Source organism: Astyanax mexicanus, chromosome 6, assembly GCF_023375975.1.
Source record: "Astyanax mexicanus isolate ESR-SI-001 chromosome 6, AstMex3_surface, whole genome shotgun sequence".
Taxonomy (NCBI): domain Eukaryota; kingdom Metazoa; phylum Chordata; class Actinopteri; order Characiformes; family Acestrorhamphidae; genus Astyanax; species Astyanax mexicanus.
Window position 1 is genome coordinate 14801531 of NC_064413.1, and position 13360 is coordinate 14814890.

At 39.6% G+C, this 13360-nt stretch overlaps 1 protein-coding gene across 2 annotated transcripts in view; it reads left to right on the plus strand.

Annotated features, from left to right (window-relative positions):
- Positions 1 to 13360, plus strand: part of wdr90 (WD repeat domain 90) — a 47001-nt gene that overhangs the window by 25476 nt on the left and 8165 nt on the right. For both annotated transcript variants that reach the window (XM_007256809.4, XM_049480091.1), the window contains 9 exons: positions 2372 to 2631; positions 3028 to 3130; positions 4784 to 4905; positions 5040 to 5196; positions 7397 to 7587; positions 10169 to 10337; positions 10463 to 10589; positions 11926 to 12097; positions 12209 to 12331. In XM_007256809.4, the coding sequence (XP_007256871.3) occupies positions 2372 to 2631; positions 3028 to 3130; positions 4784 to 4905; positions 5040 to 5196; positions 7397 to 7587; positions 10169 to 10337; positions 10463 to 10589; positions 11926 to 12097; positions 12209 to 12331 (1424 nt within the window). The remainder of the gene's footprint in view (positions 1 to 2371; positions 2632 to 3027; positions 3131 to 4783; positions 4906 to 5039; positions 5197 to 7396; positions 7588 to 10168; positions 10338 to 10462; positions 10590 to 11925; positions 12098 to 12208; positions 12332 to 13360) is intronic.

Below are 13360 nucleotides of genomic sequence, written 5' to 3' on the forward strand. Positions count from 1 at the left end.
GTGTCTGAACTGCACTTAGCAGGGCATTACACATGTTGTAAAATAACATATGACATTGCAAAGACTGTTATTAGTGTAAAAATGTCTTTATTTTAAAACATTTCTAATTACATGTATAAATATTTAAGAGCAAGGGCCATAATCCTATCGTTTCTCCCCGCCTACTCCTCAACCGGACTAAAGCAGAAAAACCAGCTCACATGGCCTTTATTCATTCTGGAGACCACATCTCCACAATTTAAAATGAATGAATACAATGGAATGAGACCTTAAAATTTGATGGATGTTTTGAAATATTTGAGAGTGACGAACATGCAAAAAAAAATACTATATATCTGTAATAATCTGTTTGTGTGTGTGTGAGGCATGGGCGACAACAATATTTATGATTTTAATCATGGGCATGTTTTTTGATATGATATTTGTGACATATTACAGTATTTTGCAAGTAGCTGAAGGAGCTAGTCAGTGGTTGTAGACAGGCGTGTATAAATTACTAGAGACCCAGACTTGATTAAAGTACAAGATGGAAAAAAGTGTAAGTTTTTTAAGCACCACACTTAAGTGAAGGCACTAAATTGTTCTACATTTTTAAATTTTCATAAGTATTGCAAGTGGTTTATTCTTAAATGTCCTGCTGCAGTACTGTGTTATTTAGTTATTACAGAAAGCAGTGGTAAGATATTAGAGTGAAAGGCAGAAAGGCAGCTTGATTGATTAATTCACACAAGGAGCTTTTCCCCCGGCATGGTGCCGGTGTCAGGTTCCCGAACGGTTCTCAGCCAGAAAGCTGGTTCCGTTCTGGCCCCACAGTCTTGCTGGTCTGGAACCAGCGAACCTGTGACGCGAGTGGCTAAAGGACGGGGAGTTGAAGCGTCTCCGGGGCAAAGTTGTTTACAAACCTCACCTACGTCAAAGTCAAAGTGGTTTTTATTGTCATTTCAGCTATATACAGAGTACACAGTGAAACGAAACAACGTTCCTCCAGGGACCATGGTGCACATAAACACAGTGTAGACAAAACAAAAAGTGCAACAGTACAAAAGTGCAGACAGACAATACAACACAATACAGACAAAGAAAAATAAATATCAAAACAGTGTGCAAATTATGCAGTGTGCAAAAAAGACCAGTGAGGTAGTAATTACCTCTATTACGTAGTGTGCAATAGAGTCCAGTGAGGTAGTAGGGTTTTTTAGTGTTTTCATTTTCTGGGGTAAGTGGGGTAGAGTGACAGTACAGAAAAGAAATCAGTTCAGTCTCTGCAGTTGAGGAGTCTGATGGCTTGAGGGTAGAAGCTGTTGCAGAATCTGGTCGTGCTGGACCGGATGCTGCGGTACCTTCTTCCCGAAGGCAGGAGGGAGAAGAGTTCGTGTGAAGGATGGGTGGGGTCATTCACAATGCTGCTTGCTTTGCGGATGCTGCGGGTGGTGTAAATGTCCGTGATGGAGGGGAGAGAGACGCCGATGATCCTCTCAGCTGTCCTCACAATACGCTCAGGATGCTCTCAATGGTCCCTCTATAGAAGAGTGTGAGGATGGGTGGAGGGAGACGGGCCTTTCTCAGCTTCCGGAGGAAGTAGAGACGCTGCTGGGCTTTCTTGGCTGTAGAGCTGGTGTTCAGGGTCCAGGTGAGGTTATCTGCTAAGTGGACACCAAGGAACTTGGTGCTCTTAACAATCTCCACAGAGGACCCGTCGATGTTGAGTGGAGAGTGGGTGTGTTGTGCTCTCCTGAAGTCAACAACCATTTCCTTTGTCTTGTCCACATTCAGGTGAAGGTTGTTGACTGTACACCAGTCTGTCAGCCGCTGCACTTCCTCTCTGTATGCTGACTCGTCGCCTTTGGTGATGAGACCCAGCACGGTTGTATCATCGGCGAACTTGATAAAGCTGTTAGAACTGTGTTTTGCAGCACAGTCATGACATTACATGACATCACATTACATTTACAGCTAAGAGCAGCAGAATCAGCTAAATTAATGAAAATGAATCAACAGTGGTCCACCGAGGAGAGCAGCACAAGTTTCAAGAGGAGCTCAGGTTCCGCCATGTTGTTTTCAAATCTCCCTCCAACTTCTGTTTACGCCCACACTCACATACGTTTGAGTGACTCCTTAGAGCAGTGGAAACACGGGCCGGTTCTTAAAAGGTTCGCAGGAACCGGCTCCGGCACCAGCACTATGTTGGTGGAAAAGAGGTATCAATAATAAGCAGCTTCATCAAACTCAGCGAGAGCTTTAAAACAGTGTTAAACCTCTGTCTATACTTAACACAGCATTTTTTATACTGACAATAATAATCTGCCAGACTGTTATTAAAAGTCTAGATTTCTTGTTTAGCACGTGTTTCGTGTTTTTGTTTCTGAGACAGCTTCTTTTCTGTCACTTGGGGGTTGTGATGATGATGAGGATGATGATGAAGAAGAAGAGTTACAGTCTGGTCCCTCCCACTCTCCTGCTCCAAGACATGCCTCCTTTCTTCGAGTAACTGAGAGGGCTGGGACTGGAGACTCACTCAGTGTTCTACCCAATCACATCAGAGCTGAGGAAAACCACGAGGATTTGAAGATGCCCCGTCCGGATTGTTACAAACACTTTACTCCGCGTTACAAGACGTCTGTGCAGGACACGGTACTCATTTGTTTACTCTGTTCATGATTTTTTTTTTAATTCCTCATCTAAATATTTTTAATAATAATATTGGTAAACACAAAACTATCATTTATTTAAATTGCGATGAGAAGATAATGAAGAGCTTATGAACCAGAGTATACTACATCATCTGTCAGTCATCACTGGTGTTCTGTAATGTTGTGATTGCTGAATTGCTGAAAATATGCTTAGAGTGTAAATAGCTATACTTTTTGCTCAGATTAAGAGAGATGATAAACTTGTTATGGTAAAATATAATAAATGGTTAAAAATGGTTAAAATACCTTTTTTGCCCACTTTTCAACTCTTATGGTGATTACTGTTTAATTCTTTTCCTCCCTCCTACACTTATACTTCTCCCTAATCTTTCTCTAGAGTGCTGTAACACCACCACCTGGACAGGAGGGCCTGAGTCTAAAGGCAGTGATTGGCTACAATGGTAATGGACGGAGTAACATGGTCTGGAATCCAGACACAGGTAAACATACTGAATGTTACTCATGTTGAATCTGTTTGTCTGTGTATTTTTCTTTTTTCATACTGGTGTGTAGAGCTGGGCTATATGGCCCAAAAAAAATCTTCGATTAAAAAAAAAAAAAACATCTGATTTTCGATTTAAATCGATTTTTTCCCGTACTAAAATCTCCTAAAAGTCGCTAAATGACGTCATCGCCTAATTTGCATAATACATGTTTTTGAATCTGTAAAGGATTAACATTGTGAGAGAGAAAAAAGTGAGTAAAAAACACTCTGAATATGTTAGAAATGATACAAATGAACTCCCAACAAATGAACAACTTCTGTTCCTTTTTAAATAGGCAGTCACTTCTCAAAATAACTTTTTTTTGCCTTGTTGTTAAATGTTATTATAAGAGCAGTATTTTATTTTATTACATTTTTTTTTTTAGCTTTCTTAAGTTTTCTTTATTTTCAAACCTATTATAGACAAATTGTTGAATAGCTTTTTACAAAGAGGGAGACACTGTGGACGAGGTGAGTGACAGGCTACGTGGTGAATGAGGTGAGTGAGTGACTGAGACTGTGTGAGTTAAATTCAGTGAGTTTTTTTTTTTCGTGTCACACTGAAGACACTTTTATATTTATATTTCTGCTCTGTAAGTACTGGGCGGGGTCAGTCAGCACGCACAGTGTGTTCGTGGAGCGGTGTGTGTGTGTGTGCTGAGTGTGTGAGACTGCACTGTGAGTGTTGCGCGGGAGGGAGGGAGAGAGGGGCGGGGCTGCGCGCGGGAGAGAGGGGCGGGGCTATGCTCAGGGGAGCGTCGGTGGTGAAAATTAAAACTCAGAGAAAATCGATTTTCATAAAAACACATCATCCTTAACTGTAAATTCGAATTAATCGACAAAATCGATTAACCGCCCAGCTCTACTAGTGTGTGTATAAAATATATGGAGGCTCGAATAGGTTTGCAGGTTCCAAGATGTTTTTGGCTTGTTTTCCTGTCCCTTGCACTAGGTGACGGGGTACATCACAAAATCTGATATGAACTTGTTATAACACAGTGGATCAACACCAGCAGATGACATGCCTCTCCAAACCATCACTGATCATCAGTAAATTTTACATTTCATTTGTAAATCAAGAGAGCAGAGTCTGGAGGAAGAGTGGAGAGACACACAGTCCAAACTGCTTGAGGTCTAGTGTGAAGTTTCCACAATCAGTGATGGTTTGGATAGACATGTCATCTGCTGGTGTTGATCCACTGTGTTTTATTATCAAGTTTAAAGTCAGTGCAGTTTTGTTTTCCCACAAAATTTTACAGCACTTCATGCTTCTCTCTGCTGACAACTGCAGAGGGATTTCATTTTCCAGCAGGACTTGGAACACTGCCCACACTGCCAAAAGTTCCAATTTGTCTTATATAATAACCTAATTTTCTAAGACTCTGATTTTTGTGTTATTATTGACTGTAAGCCATAATCATCAACAATTAAAGAAATAAACGTTTAAATAGATCACTCTGTGTGTAATACATCTATATAATATATGAGATGAAATAAAGTAACTTTTCAATTATATTCTTTTATTTATTTCTTTTTTTTTTTTTTGAGACGCACTAATATATGTATGCAGTCATATATATATTTGAGTTTCTGGGTTGTGTGTTCGCAGGACTGTTTGTGTACTCCTGTGGCTGTGTGGTTGTAGTGGAGAATCTACACACTGGCTCTCAGAAGCACTGGCACGGCCACAGTGAGGAAATCTCAACCCTCGCCGTCACCCATGATGCACAGGTAAAGCTTTTTGCTAAAACTCTCTGTAGTATATTATGATGTTAAATTGTTGAATACTGAATCGTTTAACTCAGTCGAGTGGGCGGAGTTTAACGTTAGATCTGTTAATCACTGGCTACTGTTTGTGTGTCCAGATGGTGGCTTCTGCATCAGGAGGTGGGGCCTCTTCCAAGAGCCTCATTTGCATATGGAACGTTCAGGATGGATCGCGCAGAAACCACATTTCTTACCACAAGGGTTCAGTTCAGAGGCTGGCGTTCTCCAGAGATGACCTCTATTTCCTCTCCGTCGGTGAGTTTAAATACAGCACCGTCTGTAGGGGTATTTTTATCTCTTTATGCCTGGAGATAATTTTACTTTCTAATTTGAAAGGGTGGGTTAAATATTTGGCAGTGACAGAATTGTAAACCACCTTAACAGATGAATAATTAATAATCTATTATGTATACTTTATGTATTATTATTAAGTATAACATATAAGTATAAAAAGATATAAATGAATTTTAACAAATTGATTACATTAAAATTACAGCCATTTTGTACATATTAAGTTGATTTTCATGTGTGGAATTTGCAGTTAGTGTAATAACGCTGGATATTAACGTTGGATTTCCTAATGTCGATGATAAACTATCATTAGAAGATGATCTCTCTGTGTTTGGTTTATTGCGTAGACTATGTATAGCTGGACAGAGCATCGTCTCTCAAAAGTGAAGCCACCACAGGTCGGGCGCCCCCTGCTGTTCGGTTTCAGAAAGCTGTGTAACTCCACCCATCCCCATAGGTTTCAATGACAAAACAGACAACTTTCAATCACGTTTTTTTCTAATATACTGTTATTCTACCTCCGTTATTTAAATGTAACAGCTAGTCTAACCTCTGCTTATATTGTCAATTTTTTATATCCCCACAGAATTCGTTTTTTAAAACGTTATTCAGCTCTATTTAAAACAGGTGTGGTCATTGTAAAAGGGCTGGTTATGGGCAGGACCAATAACAGATCGTCAGCTCCGCTCCGCTCCTCTCTGCAGCCTGTGACCTCGAGGCAGCCCTCAGGGGCGGAGTTATTTAAATGAGTAGGCTGTCTCTCCACAGTCTTTCTCCCTCCTCTGGTCTCTAACTGCGCAGAATCGGGTGTCAGGATCGCCAACATGGCGGAAGATTTTGGCTTCATTTTCATTAAATAAATGGGAACAGCGACACGGCGTCCATCTTTTTTACAGTCTCTGGTATATCGTTATCAAAGTCTAAAATATCTGCAGTCCCCTTCATTCATTAAACATTCAGAAGATTTTATTTTAAAATGTAAACCACTTGTAAAACTGAAGAGCAAGTTCAGCAACTTCAGATTACAGTATTCTAGAAAAATCAGTTCTGCAACACATCTAGACAGATCAAATTAATATTAACTTTACTGTTACTTTTAACTAAATGATCTTACTAAAGACAAAACTGAAACAGAAACACATGCAAACAAGCAGCAGAAGCTGAAGACTGCTGTAGTGAAGGCCTGGCAAAGAAGGGAGGAAACTCCACACTTGTGCAGTGGTGTCTGGGTTTTAGATTTTAGGCAGGTACTTACTGCAAATAATTCCATTCAAGTATGAATTAATGATAATCCTTATGTTTACTAAGATTTCTTGGTTTTAAATCCACACGTGTTGTATACAGAAGCAAAAGCTACAAAATGTGTCAAAATGTGTTCAAATACTTATTTGGGCAGCTGTAATGGTATAAAATATGGGTCTGGTGCGGCCACTTAACCCTTTCAGACCCTGCGTTCATTACAATGGACATCATGTATTTGCTTGTTTAAGGTTTGGTTGAACATAACACTACTTAAAACCTGTTGTCCATCAGAATAGACAAATGAACCAGCCAATGAAAGGGTTTTCAAGCCAGTGAAACAGTAGCTTAGCTCTGGTCTTCACCCTCCCTGTATATATTAATATACATTTTTAATTCAATTTTTTATCCCATTTTCTCCCTAATTTACAAGGTCAATTACCCAACCCACTCATTAGCACTCCCCCTATTACTAGTGATGCCCCAGCACACCAGGAGGGTGAAGACTAGCACTATACAGGTATCCGCCAATACATGTGAGGTCAGCCACCACCTCTATTCCAGCTGCTGCTGCTGCAGCATTACAGACTAGCATCACAGCCTGCTTAGCAGAAAACATAGCAACTTGGTTCCTATATATCCGCTCACAGATGCATCATGCTAACCGACATCACCCTTTGGAGTGATGTGGGGAGAGAGCGGCAACTACCCACCAATTGTGCTCTCTCAGCGCTCCGGCAGCTGTTGGCAAGCTACATGAACAGGATTCGAACCTAGCGATCCATCTTGTGATGGAGGAAGTCGAGGGTAGTGGATGAGAACCGGAATGCTCTGAATTAAATAGAAAACTTGTTTAAATAATTAAACAAATAAATATATTAAAAAATATATTGTAATAACCGATTGTGTAATCTTGTTTTTGCAGGTGATTTTCAGGAGTCAGTGGTGGCGCTATGGAGCACACGCTCATTTGAGCTGCTCTGTGCTGTCAGTGTGAGCGTTCCTCTGCATGAGGCGGCATTCTGTCCCAGCAGCGCCAGCCAGCTCGCCTTTACCGGCTCCAGCACTGTCTTCTTCTGCACTATACACACACACGGCCGGGGAGCAGAGCTTCAGGTAGACAAGCAAAGACACACACACACACACACAGACACACGTATATACACAAATAAATGCCTATTTTGTTTGTTTTTGTTTGTTAGTTTGGTTAGGGATTTTTTTGTGGAATAATTAGAAATATCCCAGACTATTACACCACAGTGTACATTTATATCCTTATTCATAGTCAGGCATTCAATTAATACCTAAGCATTTGTGCAGCTGAAATAGAAATCAATTTGTTTTGCAGTTCCAACATAAGTCAACGTAAAAATATTTTATTCCAAGTAGGGGTGGGAGCGATATGAGCCTAAAATATTATCACAGCATTTGCAATAAAGATATTCTTGAAGACATGACCGTTTTTTTTAAGAATATACTACTGCAATAAAATAAACATTTAAAATTTTACTGATTTATTACTTAACTGTAATACAAAAAGAGTATCAAACATTAAAAGAATTTTGAAAAGAATCGTTAAACATTTCATAAACAGTAACTTACCGAGACCCTGATTTTGTATACAGTAAAAAGTTAAGAAAAACTTACAGAAGCTGTAAGACTCTTAAACTTCACCTAAACAACACACTGCAAGGACAATTGCTGTTTACAAGCACTGTCACTTTAAACCACACTGAGACACTTTATCTTGTACTGCTCTTAATTTACACTATCATGCTGCTATAGCAAAACTTGCACTCTCTCCCTATTTATTTGTGTATTTATCTTGATATCTATTTTGTTCTATTCTATTTCATTGTGCTCTTTTATTCTGTTATCTATTTTATCTTTATTTACCTATTTTAACAACAGCTTTTGGGTGTAAACTGGATTGTGAGATCACAATTTCGTTTCACCTTTACCACATGTGATGCGAATGATAATAAAGTCTCCTTGAATCCTTGAAAAAACATATGCTACGTTCACATTACAAGCCACATTGCTCAAATCCGATTTTTCGCTCAGATTAGATTTGGCTATCTTAACGTAGACTGTATATAAGTATTGACAGGACGACAGCAGTTGAAAAGTGAAGCTACTAGGTCTCTTACGCCCTCTGTTGGCTGGCTGCAGTACAACTTTTAACTCTGTTTATTTCTATTCTAGTTAATGGGAGATAATGGAATTTTTAATCTAAAATTACACATTCAGTATTTTTTTTTGGAAGTTTAGTTCTGTACATTCTGCAAGCCCCCCTCATGTGTTAATAACCCCCAGTGTTTTTCTTTACAATTACTGCGTTTTATAGGAGTTATTTCATGATATTTAAAAGGGTGTGGGGATGTGGTGATTGACGCGCTGGCTGTGCGCATCCCCGATACGGGTGGAGAGGGTCTCAGACATGTGAGCGGGGTTTGGGCAGTTACACAGCCCCGCCTCCCACCTCTGCTGCTCCTGTTCTGGCACCAATTTGCCTCTACTGCTCAAGCGCATGCAAGATGGCAGCTTCCATTACGGCCATCTTTTGGCTTCAAAACGCCGTACTGAGAGTGAATGGGGACGTCCTGTCCATATTTATATACAGTCTATGATCTTGACGGTTCACATTCACAAATGTAAGTGAGCTGTATCTGTGTGTAATGTGAACGAATCTGTCCCTGAAACTTCTCACATGCGCATGTTATCATGTGTATAAACGTCGCCTTATTTACCAATAACAAAAAAAGGTCATATTTGAGAGACGACTCGTAGCTTTATAAAGGGAAATGGATGAGTTAGCAGCTCATATGTGGAGCATCTTTTGCTGGAGTGGAGAGAAAACACCTGGTCTGAAGTTCATGTTCAGGTCAAGGAGGAGAAAAAAGGTCAGGCGGTTTGCTTTTGCTGTTTTTTCAGCTATAGCGGCACAGCTGCACCAAGACATGTGTGGAGTACAAGAGAGAAGCACATAGTGCATGTGTAAAAGCAAAAAGATGCATGAATTCCAATTTGACCGTTCATATTCATGTTGCATGTCCATGGATCTGATATGTATCAGATTTATGACCCTATACGAAAGTGCATCATTCACACACCCAAGAAAAGAAAAACAGATCTGAGTCAATTCAGCCTGGTAATGTGAACAAAGCCAAAAATAAAGTAATGTAGCAACAAAAATGTACCACAAAACTGAAGTGTAGCATATTTTGTACATACATATAAACTACAAATAAGATACAGTAAATATTCTTGTTTTCACTAATATTGCGATATTTTGGGCAATATTCCTGCATGCGATATGATATGGCACACCCCTAATTCTAAGTCATTTTGAATAATGATTTACAAAAAATATAAAGAGGGAGATACAAGGTATTTGGAGGACAGCAACAACATAAAGCAAATAAACAATCAATAGTGTATTGATGTGCAGATGTGTTTGCTTAACCGTTTAAATAGCTTTACTAGAAAAGTCCAGTATATTCTTTCCCTTCTGACAGCTAGTAAATCCTCTGGTGGAGCTGAACACATGCATACTGTGTCCGGAGATTACAGAGACTTGAGAATTCACGCCAGCATCCAAATCTGAGTTTTCAGTCGTGCACATCTCAAAAGGACACACTCACTCACACACACATGCGTACACAGCTCACTCAAACTGAAATCTTTTTTTCTTTAGGTACAGAAAGTAGCTGTTCCAGAGAGGATTGGAGAGGCTGAAGTTACATCCCTGTGCTATAACACTAATTCTATTCTCTACACTGGAACAAACAGGGGACTTGTGTGTGTATGGGACACCAACACACTCCGCTGCTTCCTGACCTGGGAGGCTGATGAGGGAGAAATTGGTGAGGGAAAGCTCAGTTTGGATGCTAAGAGTCTGTTAAAATGCATATTTGTACCTAAAGTACATGAATCTATATACAGTTTGCAAGAAAGCTTGTTTTTTGTGTCTCTCTCTCTCTGTGCTTAGGTATGTTAGTGTGTCGAGGTAACAGATTGGTCACAGGCAGTAACAGTAAGAAGCTGAGATTATGGTCTGTAGGAGCAGTGCAAAATGCCAGACCTTCCAACAGTGAGAGGACCACCCATCAGAACCGGTAAAAACTCTAAATGTAAATTTACTAATGCACAGAAATATTACAGAGATCCCATGTTGCAAAAAATAATTTCAGTGAGGTACCCCTGGAAAAAAAAAAAAATATATATATATATAAATCTAAAAAGTGTGATTTGCAAAAGTATTCAGCCCCTTTTACTCCAAACCCCCTAAATAAAATCCATTGCGTGTGTGTAATTTAGTCTCAGTATAAATACAGCTATTCTGTATCGACCTCAGCGGTTTGTTAGAGAACACTAGTGAAGAAACAGCATTATGAAGACCAAGGAACTCAACAGAGAGGTCAGAGATAAACTTATGGAGAAGTTTAAAGCAGGGTTAGGTCATAAAAACATATTCCAAGCTATAAGCCCAAAGGAGCACTGTTTAATCGATTCTACGACTGAAAACCTACCAAGACATGGCCATCAACCCAAAGTGACAGATCAAGCAAGGAGATTACTGGTCAGAGAACAGCCAAAAGGCCCATGATCACTCTGGAGGAGCTGCAGAAATCCACAGCTCAGGAGGAAGAATCTGTCGACAGGACTATAAGTTGTGCACACCACAAATCTGGCCTTTATGGAACACTGTTAAAGCCACAGTTGTACAGCAAACGTGTAAAAAGGTACTGTGGTCAGATAGACAAAAGTTTTACTTTATTTGGCCTAAATACAAAGTGCTTTGTGTGGATAAAATATAACACTGCTCATCCCTCTGAACACACCATCACCACTGTGAACTGTGAACATGGTGGTGGCAGCATCATGCTGTGGAGATGCTTTTCTTCAGAGCAATCCTGAAATCAGAGAAATCCTGCAATATTTTGTGTTTGTCTATCACTTTCAATCTCAATAAAATGCAATTAAGTTCGTGGTTGTAAGGTGACAAAATGTGGAATATATATAAACTCATATTAACTCCCCTCAACATACATTTAGCAGTCATTTAGTCCCCCGTGGGCAATGCTAAAATTACTATTACAAACTGTACAGCTTGCAAGACGTATTTTTTTTATACTTTTACCAGACATGGGTATACTTTAGAGAATTCAGGGGTAAAATGAGTTTTGATTGTAGCCGTGATGCTCCTTCTCTCACTCACTAAATGCATCCTGTCAAGGAGGGGAAAAAAACACTGCCCAGCCACAATCTCGGCTTCATTTTATCACACTAAATCACAGCTACAGATCTCATACTTTCCGAGGAAATGACTGGTCGCATACTAGTGTGAATGCAGGGTTAAAGTCTAAATAATATGAATGGGGTTAAACAGATTTAAACACCTCCCTATATCATGTCACTCTTTCTTCATTGGCTGCTTGGCCTGTAATTCAGGAATTCTCAGGTACTGTTGGAGCAGGAAATGCTGTTGGATGGTACAGTAGTTAGTGCCGCATTTGATGATGTCATGGACATGGGAATTGTGGGTACGACTGCAGGAACTCTATGGTACATCAACTGGGTGGACAACACCAGCATACGTCTGATCAGTGGACACAAGAGCAAGGTACAAACACGATGCAGTGGCTTTATGACACATAAATAGGCTTATCATGCACATAGAGGCTCATCTTTTCACTGTATGTGTGCGTGCGTGCGTGTGCGTGTGCTCGTGCAGGTAAATGGTGTTGTGTGCAGTCCAGACGAGCGTCACTTTGCGACCTGTGGGCAGGATGGCAGTGTGAGAGTATGGGCATTGCCTAGCAATGAACTGCTGGTCCAGTTTCAGGTGCTGAATCAGGTAACATGCAGCTTCTCATTATTAAGCATTAAAAAAGCATTTCTCACACACACACCACCACAGTGCCTGGGGGAAAAGCCGGAGCTTGTCTTCATATAGTTTGGTTTTACGGTGACGGATGCACACCAAACAAGTCCTCGCTGTAAGATGTGTTTAAAAACTTGCTCCCTAAACGAAGCAACACGTCTGATTGATTTATTTAAATACTTTTCCGAAGTTGCCTTTCCACAACTGTATAACACTCAGAAACACCAAAGAATCACCAGAGAGCTGAAGAAGTGTGACTCTAAAATCACACATTGTCGTTTTCATAGCTTCATAACCCTAGGCTGCATCAGTACATCAGCATAAAGCATATATTTGTCTAGAAGGAAATTCTACCATTTCTAAAAACTGCAGCATCATCGCTCTCCAGTGAGGATCCGTGATAAATTGTGGATAACACTTTATAATAAGAGCTCCTTCAAAGTTTCTTTCACAGTAATTTTCTGTAACTCATTTACTGCTTTATTTCTCAGTTTTCAGTCACAAACCTGTGTTCTGAAGTATAATCCAGTGTGTATCTCCACGGCTGTGTGTACAAGTTCGTGATATCAGCAAATGGGCTTGTAAACAATATTTTGAATCATTAGTCATTGGGGTTTTGAAAAGATTTACGCAATAAGTCGCCTCTTCATGTGACAGATCACATGATAATTCACAAAATATCAGCCGAGTAGAGAGATATCTGATTTTTTTTGTGAAAAAATCTAATATTTTTTTAAGGACATATTGCCCAGCTCTACACACGGACTTTTAAACAATGTTTTGAATCATTAATTCGAAATTGTGCTTGAGTAAAATGATTCACTCAATGAGTTGACTCTACACTCAGCACATCAAAGTTCCTCAATGATTTGAAAACATATTTTTGGGCAATACACAATGTGAATTTATTTATTTGTTTATTAATTATTAAAAGGTATTTTCTCTTGCGTGTTTATAATTGCTCTTTAACCAAGAAAAAATATGTTTTATCTAATTACTTGA